Source organism: Larus michahellis, chromosome 4 (assembly GCF_964199755.1).
Source record: "Larus michahellis chromosome 4, bLarMic1.1, whole genome shotgun sequence".
NCBI classification, from domain to species: Eukaryota; Metazoa; Chordata; class Aves; order Charadriiformes; family Laridae; genus Larus; species Larus michahellis.
Genome location: NC_133899.1, coordinates 1,996,323 through 2,010,814, shown reverse-complemented (window position 1 = coordinate 2,010,814; position 14,492 = coordinate 1,996,323). Strand labels below are relative to the sequence as shown.

The 14,492-nt window shown below is 46.0% G+C and overlaps 1 protein-coding gene across 2 annotated transcripts in view; it reads right to left on the bottom strand.

The window, feature by feature from the left end:
• Window positions 1-90: 90 nt before the first annotated feature.
• The window catches only part of GALNS (galactosamine (N-acetyl)-6-sulfatase), a 49,253-nt gene continuing 34,851 nt past the window's right edge, over window positions 91-14,492 (bottom strand). Inside the window, exons 13-14 of one of the 2 annotated variants that reach the window (XM_074582692.1) lie at window positions 6,569-6,686; window positions 91-2,849 (exon numbers count right to left, since the gene is read on the bottom strand). In XM_074582692.1, the coding sequence (XP_074438793.1) occupies window positions 2,763-2,849; window positions 6,569-6,686 (205 nt within the window). In that variant the 3' untranslated portion in view covers window positions 91-2,762. Of the gene's footprint in view, window positions 2,850-6,568; window positions 6,687-8,826; window positions 10,408-14,492 lie in introns of those variants that run through there. The other variant, XM_074582693.1, reaches the window with a different exon arrangement.

Sequence of the window (14,492 nt, the reverse complement as noted above, 5' to 3'; positions counted from 1 at the left end):
GTCCCGTGATCTGGAAGGCGTATCTGCGAGACTGTCCCAAAGCAAGGTGTTACTCAGTTGTTTTACAGGTGCGCACAGACAAATCATATAATGCATTTCTGATAAATTAGTTTATTTTTCTTCATTAGTTCTTCATCTCACAACTTTAAAATCTGTACATCTTTGGGAAAGGCTTGAATTTAAAATTCTTCCTAGCCAGCCAGCTGTAAAACTACTATTCTTATTTAAATTTAAAGCAGTAGCTTCTTCACATTAAGCTTTGCTCTTTTATAATAAACGCACACGAAGCAGATAATAAACAGACATCAAGTCAATTCACTTATAGCAGCCAGCTTTCCAGTGCAAAGTTTACATCCAGTATCTATGCACTGATAGATTATTTCAGCGAGGACTTTGTGTGCTGGGTAACCAGGCAAACACCGTGTGTGCTGAGAACGGCACGGCTCGTCCAAGCAAGTCACACAGACAGGGGAAAAGCAGCATCTTCAAAACTGCAAGCGGTGAAAGAGTAAAGAAAGACGTTGGGAACAGGAGGCAGCCAGGCAGGCGGGGGACACGGGGTAGCAGGCATCCAGCACGCTCACGATGTGCATACTGCAAATGCTAAGAACTGAGAAACGCGTCTGGGCTAGTGCTCAGACGATGAGCTGCGATCCTGCGATGCAATCTCTTAATAAGCAGGACGTAGAAAGACAAAGCGCTGTCAAGAGTTTGCAGCAGACATGTTCATAATTATTCGAGGGCTGACAGCGATTTTCAGGGAGTTGCAGTGACAGACTCCCTCCTCTGGTGGTATCTTTATCTGGTGATAATCGCGGACTGTAGGACTCTGAACAGTTCTGGGTGACAGAAGCAGTAAAGCAGAGGTGGACCAGACCCAGAAAATGGGAAGTTACTGGTTTTGTGTGGTCTCCTGTGCTGACAGACACGCGTGACTGCTGCAAGTCCTCCTACCAGTCCTTCTCATATAGCATCACTGAAGAACAAGCTGATAAGAATCTCTCAAGACTTGAACTATCCACACTTGTCAAAACAGAGGGAAATGTTATGGATGAACTGGAAGTGCCTCAATATACTGGAAGGACAATCAGCAACACCAAAAGGTATCTAAGACATTTGGACCATAAACAAATGCCATTTACAGATGAGCAAACAGTGAGTTTCAGAGGCTCTGCCAGCCGACGAAATAAATGTTGGCTGTGATTTCCGATAGGTGGAATAGTAAGAGCTGACTCAAGTGCTGTTCTTATTACAATCTTATAGGATTATCCAGCTTCAGGAGATACGCAGTAGGAATTACTGTGGAGGGGATTACAGGTAGCATAAACCATGGGAACGGAGAGAATGAGAGCATTTGGGATTACTGGGAGGGTAAGAACAAGCAGCTGAGAAGCCCATTGCGGGCAACAGCACAGCAGTTACAACAGCAGCAGAGCTCTCGACTCATCTCAAGCCAGCCCCAAGCTTTCCTTGGGAAGGGAGCAGGGCTGTTTACAGGTACAGAGCACCTTGATTTTTCCCAAGACAGCACAATGCCATGCGGAGAGGGCACGCGCACTGTATAAAACACTGCAGGGGTGGAAGCAGAGCTGCCGGTGCAAACAGCATGGCTGGGGTTGCTTCTAGCCACTCCCTTGAAGCCCCAGAGTAACTTTGCTTGGTTTTGTTCGAGACACGCTTATTAGCAATAACGAAGGGTGCGAAACAGGCTCAAAAGCAGATGAGAAATTTGCAATGTGAAATTGTGCGAAGGATCGGCATTTACCGTGAACTCTGCTTGGAGAAGTGCTACACCCAGGCTGTGGAAAGTTTGCACAAGGAGAATTCCTCAGAGAGCATACACTGGAAACAGGGTCAAGAGTTAACATCTGATGTAAACGGGCATTTCTGAGCCTGCAGTTGGCTGGACCCAGATCATGAGACTGAATGCGTGACTTAAACCATATTTGGACCCAGATTTTTGGAAATAAAGAAAACCCCTTAAATGAACAACTGACTCCCAGCGCCCTAAGAATATCCTGCACACCATCAATAAGACAATACTTACAGGAATATGATCTTCAAATTTCTTCATACTGTTACCTAGGGAATGCTTGAAGCGACAGATGGAAGGCAGGCAAGGGTGTTCTCCTGACATACTAAGGGAGCCAGCCCCCAGGTTGGGAACAGGAGGGAGCACTTGTTTGCCCCCAGTGATGCCCAGCAGCGGTCTGAGCCGTACAGCTGCACCCAGTGCTCTCAAGTTTAGGAAGAAAGGAAAACCAAGTTGGAGTCCAAAGAGTTCACAATGGAAATCAAACACTAAAACAACAAGCTGCAGACAAACAAGCCAAGGGCAGTTTGGGCAGGGTTTTCTGGCAGCTGTAGGTTTCCTGAACAGTCCCCCATGGCTGCTGTTGGGGCATCCGAACAAGCCATGATTTGGGAGAGCAGGTTGGGTGGAAGGAGCAAGAGGAATGGTGCATCCATGGCATTTCTGAGGTGATGGCAGAGTTGCAGTTGTCCAGAGAGCATTTACGGTTGAAACAGTGTTCACTGTAGTTACCATTTACGGAAACAACTAAAACAGCAGAAGAGTACAGGCTAAACCCTGAGCACTAGCAATATAAACACTGGCCCTTTTGGAAGAGCAAATGATGATATCATACGTACATCACACCCTTCCTGTGTAAACAGGAGTGCCAACATGAGAAGACATGCACTGTAAACCATATGTCCGGCTGGTTATAGCTTTCCCGTGTAGCTCTTGAGGGCTGCAGAGATCAATGAGGCCAAATGCACTTCTTAGGATCAGACTTGGGCTGTTTCAGGCACTTCCCTAGTTTCTCACAGCCTGGAGGAGACCAATTCTGTTAAAAACAAACAAAAAATATATAGAAAGATGATTCATACCAAGTACCTGCTAAGCCCTAGCCCTAACCACCCCCTTTTGATCCTCACAAAGACGCTCTTACGTCCTGCTTGAAAAATGAAACTCCTCTTGCAGCTGATGCTCCTGCGGCTCATCAACTTCCCAACTCCAAACGCTATTTAAAAAAAGCTTTAGGAAAGACTACAAATCCTTCTGCAGCAGATGATTCCCTCTTCTGGGATACAGCGGTCTCTCCTGTACAAATGCAGTCTGCTGGGACTCTGGTGACCCTCCTCTCTTCCCTGTAGTAGCATGGAGCAATCAGACCATGAGGTTTTGGTGAAACCCCAAATTTTCCTGGGATCCAGCAAACAGTTCTCATTCTCAGCACTAAGATATCCATGCACCTTCTTGAGGAAACAAGCAAAAAGCAACAGAAGGCCAAGGGTGTGAGAGAGATAAGAATGCTGGTATTTTAATGAGCATTTTGATGGATGAATTCATGAACAGATGGAGTAGGAGGCATTTATGAGACAACTACTCCAGTGCACGCAGACCAAAATTATTTCCCTGCCTTGTTTCCGTGTTTCTTGAACTACCTTTCTCCAGCACACGTACAACAAAGAAACGACGTCAGCAAGGAAACCCACTGCAAACCTCAGCTTCCAAAGGGATTAACGGAGGAAGGAATTTGGGCAAAAACTTTTTCAATTTCATGGGGTCTTGTCACTTAAAATTTGGGACTGCGGTATTGTGAATGGCAGGTCACAATTGCCATTCTGCCTTCAGAAAGCTTTTGCGTTTGTTCTCTGTCCCTCCCCCTCTCAATGTCTATCCATCCACGGAAGATTCCTGCTGTCACCTATTACAGGTCAGTTCAGCTCTGACCTATTGCCTTTCATTTTACTTATTTTTATCCTTCAGGTCGTTTATGTTTTCTTGGAATTAAAAGAAAAGCTTAACCCCAGAAAAAATGCCAGAGCAGGTTTCTATTCCATGCAGCTGACGACAGATGGCAGTGAGACACCAGCTATCTCTGCGGAAGGAGCAGACCACAGAGGGGAGCTTTGGCAGAAGGCACCTCGCTGCCCGAAGAGCTCCAGACGGTTTAAGAACAATTAATGCTGCTTTCTAAATCCGTTTCTCAATTTGAAAACGCACAACCACTGCTGGAAATTTCAGATGCTTGACCACTCCGCAGAGGTAACAAGAGATCCACAGAAACAAATGAAACGTTTGTTCTTTTGAAAAAAACAAATTGTATCTGCTTCAGTCTCGCAGTCCAAGTTGGCTTTCCTGGATCTGTGCTGTAAGTGGTGAGAGCCCTGAGGACACCATGTGTGCCCCAAGTCAAACACGCAGGCAAGCCAGCACGGCTCTGCTGCATGGAGCAACTTCTACATTTCCACAGGAGGAAAACGCAGCAGAACTGGCTCTCACAGGAGCTTCATCTACGCTGCTGCTGGGATACACCGCAGATGGGCCAGCAAACACTTCCCCTGCTCAGGAGGGCTGATGCTGCTGCGCTTCCATCAGAGAATCCTTTAGGCTGGGAAGAATCTTTAAGATCATCAAGTCCAACATCAATCCCAAGACTGCAGCAGCTACAAAACGATCCATCTACTTTAATCACGGAAAAGCAAAGACAATTCTCCTCCTCTGTCCCAGTAAGGATAGTAAATGCCCATATCAAATAAAAATTTAGAAGACAGAGTTGGACATAGTATTAGTATGTGATATTTATCTCCCAGCATCCTCCAAAGACAGATTTTAGGCCCAATCAACCCCAGCAATACTATTACTACAGAAAGATTTGGTTGTCTTCACCTCTGGTCTCAAAAGCCAATAATTTAGTGCCCGTTTATTTCAGTTTGGTGACCGTGTAACTAGCCTGTTGGAAATTTACGTAGACCAGAAAACTCATAAGGTAAAAAAGCTTCCTGCTGGGATTTGAACATTTCTCCCAGGATTAGAATACCACTCAGCCCACCGAGGAGGGCTTTCTGCCTCAGATGGCCTCAACGATCTGGTTTGAGCTTGGCCAAGCATTGGAGCAATCATTAGCTGCCTCTGCTTACAGACTAGACAGGCATAACTGGACTTGGCCAAGCCCTGGACATTGCTGTAGCCAAAGCAGAAGTGGAAGCCCATGGTCTGCAAAGCTTAGAATCATAGAACCATAGGGTGGGAAGGGCCCTCTGGAGATCCCCCCGTCCAACCCCCTGCCAGAGCAGGGTCACCCAGAGCAGGCGGCACAGGAACACGTCCAGGCGGGTTTGGGATGTCTCCAGAGACGGAGACTCCCCCACCTCTCTGGGCAGCCTGTGCCAGGGCTCTGCCACCCTCAAAGGAAAGAAGTCCCTCCTCATGTTTAGGTGGAACTTCCTATGCTCCTACCCAACTGAGCTAGAACAAGGCACGCTCAGGGAGAAGACTGACTCTCATTAGCCCCAAGGAGAGGACTGGGGTACAGGACGAAGTACAGGACATCCAGTCCATCACTTTTTCCATTATGCAACACAAAGACACTGCATGTTGACAAACAGGGATACCAGATGTTTTCACAGCACCTAAACACACTGCACCAGGGTAGCTGCAGAACAGCAGAGTATGCCTACATTTTATGAACCAGTTTTGGAACTGGAATTAGCACAGAAGAAATGCTTTTCCAGTGAAGGTCTCTGGCAGCAGCCAGGCACTGGGGAGAATGCCTGAACCCAAAAGGTCCCAGAGGAGCACAGAACAGTGTTTATTAAGGGAAAAGTTGAATAATGAAAGAAAACAACACAGAAACAATGGTCCTTCAAATCTTTTTCCTACTTAACATCCAAAAATAAAAAGATGTGACAAAGCTAAGAAAGATCTTTGCCTTCTTACTAAAGAGACACGGCTCCACGCTTTGTACTTTTCTGTCTGGCTGGAGATAGACCCTAAGCGGCAGGTACTGACTGTTTGTTTCAGAATCACAGAATCATAGAACGGTTTGGGTTGAAAGGGACATTAAAGATCATCTTGTTCCAAGGCCCCTGCCGTGGAACAGGGCAACAACTCCCGCTAGACCAGATTATTTCAGCATCAGAAAGATTTTGCCTGTTACTATTTTGTGTCAGTCTAAAGACGCATCGCTTTAGACTGCACAAACTCTTGCCATCTGACAACTTTACCTCCTACAAACTATCCAGTTTCTTTCTCAGGTTCTCAACACAGCAAGCAGCATTTGACAGGAAAGCCAAACTGTAACTTCCTAACACGCAATTTGAAACAGAAAACAGAATTGAAAATGTTTGTCATGTTTCAAGCCATAAAGACTTCAGAAAAGCCAGGCATGGGTGGAATTGGAGGAGACCGAGCAAGACCAAAGATCACTGAAAAAGAGCCACTCGAACTGGGGACTTTTGAGAATTGCAGAAAGGGATTAGAAAGGAGAAGAACGTACAGCTGTACATACTGCTGCATCTCTAAGGAAGGAAGCCACAGAGTTTATCACAGCGTGTTGGTAGAGCTAACCCCACGCGCTTTGTACGAGCCTTCCTATGCCGCTGCGTTCCACAGGTACCAAACAGCCCTCTCCTCCACGGAACAACCAGACAGCCCTTCAAATGGGTGAGCGTGGGTCTCTTCTCCATCACTTCCCAGCATGAGGTGACATTTTTAAGCCTTTACAAAATATATTTTAAGCTAAGGGTTCTCAAAGGCGTTTATGCTTTAACCACTCACCATGACGGCCTTGTCGCACACATTAAGCTGTGGCTCCCCTGGCACCACGGTCGCTTTGTGCTGCCGGACAACGACAGATATTTGCTCCATAGCCCTTTGGTATTCATCGCTGGCAAAACTAGAATGTGAAAAAAATACAGACATTACTAAGGGGGCTGCATACACAGCATCATTACAGCGTCCACATCACTAAGCTAGGTCAGAAGACTTTTCCTGGGCCACAGGCAAAGGAGAAGAGTATGTAAACACGCAGTTGACACTAATTGTCCACAGGTCCGTAGGGGAATGAAACATCTGGGCCGACAGAGTCCAGCCTGGCCGGGCCTGGAGGCTGCGGGTCTGAGATGATCTGCTTAGGGCAGCAAGGACGGCAGATGGCCTGCCCGCCCCAGCAAAGAAGCACATGGCTCCTGGCAGATCATCTCTCAGCATGGGGCTTCAGCTTTGAAAACAGCCAGTCCCAGTGGCCCCAAATGTGCCGCTTCGTAGTCAGGCAGATACGCTGCAAGGTCGTGTCGACTCCCAAGGGGGATCTTGTTGGCAAAGGTGGAGTGTACAAAGAAGGGTGCTTCTGGGGTTGTCCTCAAGCTGTGCCTTAAACTATTATCAAGGGAGACTTCCTAGACACAGGACAAACACCTTGCCAGACACGTTAGTACATAAATAAGTTTGCTGAGGCGATCCTTCCTGTGTGTCACCCAAGAGGTCACCCAGCTCTCTGCGTGTTCATCCTCCGCTCTTTCAAGTGCTTTTCCATAACACGAGCATCACACAGAGGCATTTATTGTAGGGAAACAAAGGTAATGTCAATACTTTGTTTTTCAAGAGTGTTCTCAAGCTAAGGGTTTCAAACACAACCGTTGGCTAGTTAAACTTCACAATCACCAAGTCAGATGAACTAATATTATGCAAACAGGAAGATGGAGGAGAAGAAGAATAGAAGGGACTTGTCCAAGACAAGAATACCTCCCCCGTTTCGCAACATCCACTCCGGGGTTCTGCCCCATCTACATTCTTCCATTACAGCTTTATTATTCCAAGCTGGGACCCATCTGTCATGCTCCAAGCCCTCATACGGGGTTATAAATTACCAGATTTTACTCCAGTAGGTACTTGTTTAAGTGGTTCAGGGTGTACTTCACTAATACTTGAATTATTTCTAAAATGGAGGATTACTACCCAATGATCTCATTTTGTCCATCATGTTAAGAGTCACTTAAAAAACAGAGAGCGGCAAATCGCTTCTGAAGATAAAAGAAACAATGCAGCTTGGTCCTGACCTCAGGCTCCCTTTGCTTACAGTCCAAGCTGGCCACCAGCCCCACACTCCAGCTAATTTCCTTCTTTGAAAAACAATCACATTTTGAAGCCCAGTAATGTGCCAGCAGTTTCCAGTAAACCCTATAAATATCACATCTCGGCAACCATCCAGAGAGAAGCCGATTGTGGGGATGGGCCTGAGCTTTGCTGATAGAGAACCGGAAGGGAATTTGAAATGACAAGCTCCAGCAAACTAATCTGTTGCTCTCACACCCAGCTAGCTGTATCCTGGTGGAGCGGCTATCACCGGGACCGGCTGCGTGATCTGTACGGACCACCCTGAAATTCACACTATTCTCGCAAAGCTCCCAAATTTGCTCGCTCCTCTCCCCACGCATCCCACCTTAGCTCTCACAGCAGCCAGCTGCTGACTCCTGCGCTGCCCCAAAGACTCTGCCGAAAACAGTGGGGCAGGCAGAAGCTTGGGAGCTGCCAAAGCCCGTCCCTGACTCACAGCCTGCTGAGGACGCTCAAGGCAGCGATCAGCCAGCGCTGCATCCCAGGGGCACAATGGCCTTTCAGTTTGGCGAGATTTTATCTGGAAGCCCTCTGGTCGCATTTCAAGCGCACAGGATTGCCAGCCCGGCAGCCCGCTTGAAAAAAATCAAAACAGATTTTTTAAAAGAGGCAGAGAGGGTTTAAAGCTAACCCATGTTGACACGCAGAGGACAGCGAACACGGGAGAGCCTGCGCATGGAGAGAAAAGGCTCCAGAGACAAACGCAGCGAGGGAGTCTGCCTAAAACCGCAGGCGAGTACCAGGGATGCACACAGCACGTTCTCAGCTGGAGACTGGATGAAACAGGGCAGCCAGAAACATTTTAAAGCCTTCCATACTCTAGTGATGGAAGTGGAGATGAAACACGGTTTAGTGAGACACGTGTATTTCAGTGTTTTGGATTTCTAATGCAGCTATTGTGCCAGGATTCAAAAGCTCTTCCAAACCCGAGCTAATGACACTTTATTAAGATCCTCATATTAAGGATTAATATGAATTAATACATATTTTAATCAACTATTAGAGTCTAACAGATACTCTAGATATCAAATCATTTAATGCTTCCTACTGCTGCTCTTGTAACTATCAAACGTGTTTATTTCTGTCACATGCTTGTGTCATCTCTCCAGCGTTCAAGATCTTCTTTTGGAAGTGGACCCATACGATAAAATGTTGCTGCTAACTAATTAAGCTCCACAGCATCTTTGCAAATATTTAAGTGCTAAAGAGATCGCCCAATTTCATCCATCGAAACGGCTTTTCATACATAGGATTCCAAATTAGCTATAATCTGGACAGACCCGTGGAAAACACAGCTGCGGTCTGGATGAAAGATAAACAATATGTTGTCATGACTGCTGCTTTTTGCTCCAAATATGCCAGTCCTGCTGCAGTGAAAAAAAGATAATAAATCTTTTTGCTATAATCTTAACTACTGCATTGATCCACGGCATTGTTGCTCATTAGCAACCTACAACACGTGCATGCCGCAGTATAACAAAGTAGGCTCGAGCCATTCAAATCATCGTCTTGCTTTAATTCCCATGGTCAGGACAGCCCTGGCTTTTTCAGCTAGCTCAGCAGTGACAGGAAATCTTGGCCTAACCTCAGTTCCTGGTGTTTTTGAACCGCTCTCCCCTGCGGCTTCTACACTTTTAGATTATTTCAGCATTTCGCATAGGCTGAATGACTTCCCCGAAGCATGATAGAAATGGCCGGGCACATATAAAAGACTCGCACTTCTCACATAAGTACAAAGCTGGCTAAAGCTAAAGAACACGTATAGATTATGCTCCGAGTCATACCGCTAACCTATAAACCTCGTCTCAGTAGGGCTTAACATGCTCTTAAGCTGGCTAAACCTGTTGACACTAGCTTAAAACATATCCGATTGCAGCTGTCTTCCTTGTGTTGAAGTACACGACAGCGACAGACCCCGAGTGCTGTAAGGTGTCATTCAATCCTGGAAGATCATCACAGATCGTCTTCAGATGCCTCAATTAAACACATGAACTATCTTCCTCATCCAGACGCGTATCGAGTCTCCATACGTAGCAGGGGAGCGCAGTGCCTGCCGGATGGTACCAGCCCCGGCGCTGGCATTGACATGAAACCGGAGGCACGCGGAGACAAAGCCGTGATGGCGGTGGGGGTCGGTATTCCTGTCTTGGGCCCATGGAGATCCCCATTCCGCGCTTTGATGAGCTCGGGTTTTGTTCAGACCAACCTGATTAGCTCCACAATACGAACCAAGAGCCAATATCCATGCAGCAATTTGTAAAGTATTTACTCACTGCATACGGAGGGTTAAACATGTCTCCAGCCCTATGCAAGAAGGGCATTTTGAGACAAAATTCGCAAGAGAAGAGTGCCTTTAATCTGTGTGTAAGATGTGGATAATTACTTCATGGTAATCAGTCTGAGTTGTTAATGGAGCTGGGAACCTCTTTTACTCTTGCATGGAGTCCCAGCATTTTCCTGAATGCAGATGCAGGCTGCAAGGGCAGGGTTTGCTACATTCTCTGTTCCAAAAAAAAAAAAAAAAAAAAAGATATTATCTATACAGGTGTTTGGGCATTGTTGTCTGCATGAAGATCCAGACCTGGCTGCCTCCAGGGCATGCTGCATTTTGTATTCCAGTTCAACAATCCTGCAGAAGGAGAGCTGGGAATAGCACTGGAAGAATGAGAGGGTGAGCAGGTGGTGTTGTGAGGAGTTTGCTAAAAGAGATCCCCCAGCGTACATGAAATTATTCCACGCTCAGAATGAGGGAACGGAGTGGACAAAGTCCAGGGTCATTACACTAATTGACACTTTACCTCCGGGAAGCCTCTGGAGATCCAATCAGGGCTGGATTGCGAGCACAGGGTCCCAGGCACAGGTGTGGCCTGTGCTTCCTTCATTTAGTGTAATTGTGCCTTGGCAATCTGTTCCCGTCTCCTCCCTCGCCAAACACAACTCCAGTGTAACCTGCTCTGCTATTAACCCCACCATGCCCTACGCTGAAATTCAGGTTTGGAAGAAAGAGGGTTTGTCTCACGCTGCTTTTGGTGTTAGAGCTCTGGTTTAATCTTGCAGCCGTCAGTCTTTCACCTTCAGGTCTGCTGGCATCCTGAGCTGCGCGGAGGGGAAGAGGGAGACTCTCCACCGTCATAAATACACCCTCAAATCAATCAGAACCGGAGCAAATTAAAGAGCATTTTCAGCATTTTTAAAAATCTAGATCTTGATGTTTTATACCTCGTCCTGATGATTCATGTGTGGGCACAGCGCAGTATGTCTATCCTGGGAGTGTCAGGACCATGTTTTTATTGAGAGGAGTGTAACAAAATGGGTATCATATATAGCGCGCTTCATAGAAACCTGACAGTGGGCTCTTAATAGATGCTTTCAGATTTATAGCGTGTTTTACCAGACGCACATGAAGTTATGAGAAGAGCAAAAAACTTGGCTAATGAAGGAAGTATATTTTACTTCCTTCTCCACTGGAATTATTTTAATTAAAAACATTATTTTTAATTGTGAAATACACCCAGATTCAGGTAATTTGATTTTATCTGTTATCAGTGCTGTGAGGCTGCTCAGCACTGTCGTATCCAAGTCTCGATCTTGTCCCATTATTCAGTCTTCCTCAGTTCCTCTCTTCTATTATCAAGCTTATTTTCAATTTAAAGTCTGCACAATACATGCGGCAGACAACAGGTTTGGGGCTCTGCTGCTGAAACATGGCAACTTGAAAAGATCCACAGGGCCAAAGAAAAACAAAAAAGGAATCAAACGGAAGAAAGCCGGGCTGCTCATACCGCAGTTCAACTCTGTGGTCCAGCAGCATCTGCAGGGCCCCAGATGCAAATACCCTGTACGGGGCACGTGGCCAGTCAGCCACATGAGTACGTGGAGTACTGATGATGCCTCTCACCTGTGTGGATTCTCTGATGGTGTCCACAGCCTTCCTTGCAGCAAGGAGATGCGATCATGCTGATCCTCTACCTGGTCACCTATTTTCAGGGAAGTCGTTAACTCCCCGGCTTCGAGAATCCTGCCTTTCTGCTGGATTTCATTGTGACTGACCGCAGCATTGAAATGGCAGAGGGGATAAAGGCAGAGTGACTATGTAAAGCCTTAGCCTCTGCGTGGACAGGTAACAGAAAATAGCGACTGTCCACCTGATCCTCCCGCTAGTTGCTTCAGTGGTATTCCTGAATCATCATTTAAGCAATGTGTCCTTCAGGCTGCTCTCTGAGGCTGTAGCGCTGCCTGAACCTGTCTCTGAAGATGTCCATTTCAAACTGCACTTTGCATTTTTGAAACCATTTCATGTGCCTTTTTACTTCCAATATTCCTTTTTATACAGCACCACACTAGTCTAGACAGTTACTCATCAAAATACCTGCAGGCTGCTGGTCTGCCACGATTAAGCCCAAGTTACAGGTTGCTCAAACGGTGTGCCACAACGCAGAGCGCTGATCCCGGACTGGGCAAAGAGCAGCTATCGACTGAGATGAGTTTGCCTCCATTCTTAGTCCCCAGGCTAGCGACTGTCCTGCGCAGATGTATTTTTCTTCAGCCCTCTTCCCTCCAGCGCTGGCTGCGTACCGGCTGCCACGCCTGGCTTTCATACTTCTGACGACCATCCTGCATCCAGCCCCTACATGGCTGATGCTCCATGTTTTTTACTGGCATCGCTGAGGCTCTTTATCCATAGCTCTCCACGGTTTCCACAGATTTAGTGTTCCTCAATGCCACCTCTCCTGTGGCAGCAGCTAATTTGCCCCTGCAATGCAGCTGGTACCATTTCCTTCTTTTTCAAGAAGATGAGGAGTCAGCATCTCCCCTGGGCAAGATTCTGGCTCTTTGTTGTACACATTTTTTTCCCCATTTTGCACCTTCTGTCTTTTCCCCACAGAGGGGTTTCTGCCCTGATCAGTAAGGTGAGACTGGCAACTTTTCAATCAGATCCTTTCGCCTTTAGCTTCCCTTCAGGAGCTTCTTCCCTTCTTTTCTGGCTCCGTAACCAGTGCAATTACCTCTCTGATGATTTCCTGGATTTTCCATCTGCTTGAAATAGGCACTTGTGAGCTCTCTTGTTAATTAATGTGTTCTAAAATCATTATGTTCATCAACCAAGCCTTATCAGCTCCATTTTATCCATAATAGTAAAATCTATTGCCCTAAGTAAAACACAGGTATTTTGACGTTCAAAATTTAGTAACCTCCGTTGTGAACAGAGGCTAATCGCTCAAAGCAGAAGCCGCTACAAACCTGGAGCATCAACAAGGTGCGAGCACGCTATATTTACTTGTTATTAAAACTTTGCACCTCTGGCTCAAACCGACAGAATTGCAGAGGTTTCTGTTATAAATTCTTTTTGCAGCTTTGGAGTCTGATTCAAACCACTCTTTCTACTTCAGTCTGCATTAGGGATTTCGTTAACTGTATTTTAAGCTGTGCGGGCGTTTGCTATGTATTATTACTTGTGTTCTTCCTGACTGGCAATAAAGTATTTTAGTAAAGGTGTGTATAAACAGTAATCTGTGACTTGGGTAATAAAACTGACAACTGGTTGTGAAGACGTTACCAACAGATAATTTTACCGAATTTGTCACGTAAGGTCTGAATGGAAAAACAAGTTCCCTATATGGTACTTAGCGGACACACAATACCCCAAACATAACAGAATACGGTTGGACTCCGTGATCTCAAAGGTCCTTTCCAACCATGAAGAGTCTATGATTCTATGAATTTAGTAAAGAAAGAGACCTATCAGATCTTTTAGTTCTACATGCTGCTAAATTTGAGAACAAGGTCAACCCACAGTTTGCGTGTCTTTATACGAAGCGAAACCCCCTTGTAATTGCATCTCGGGAGGAAACAAAATACTGCTTAGACTTAGGGAAATGCTTCTGCTTTTTGTGCTGCCTAACACACAAACTGATTTATATTTTAAAGTTGAGAGCTACAGAAAAAGACATCTATCCCACAGTTTACACAATCTCTTGGATGAAAAAAAGACACAAACGGTTCGTTTCTCACTACACAAGGACCAGATAACAAGGTAACTCTCACTTATTTAAGTGCAGTTAAATTATAATTTTTGGCAACCAAACACAAGATTATTTACCATTAACCACATTTCTTTGAAATATATTGCCCGTATATACCCTGGTATTGCAGATGTTCTTATTAAAAGCACCTCTCCAGATGCCAGTTTGGCCTCATCAGTACCTGTAGGCATGTTCATGCGCTACCTCATCCTGCAGCCATATAAATATTAAGTTTGTCCTACGGTGCCAAGCTTCTCTCAACGCTAGGACCCCAGAGTCCTGCAGTTCTCAGGTGAGACCTCCTCTTGCCAGGAGAGAGGGGGATAAGAGCTTGGTAGCGAACATACCTGATGGTAGTGCTTGAGCATGTCAGGCCTGAAGGTCAACTACAGGACAGGGATCTTGCTCCATCCAGTCTGTTGATGTGATGATGTAAATAAGCCATCACCTGGGCAAGCTCGGGCAGCGTGAGAACTCATAACAAGTATTTGGCACGGCTATGAATCCCAGCTAACAAAATGCAAAGTCTGTGAGGCTGTTGGATTGCCAGGCTGAAGTTCCAG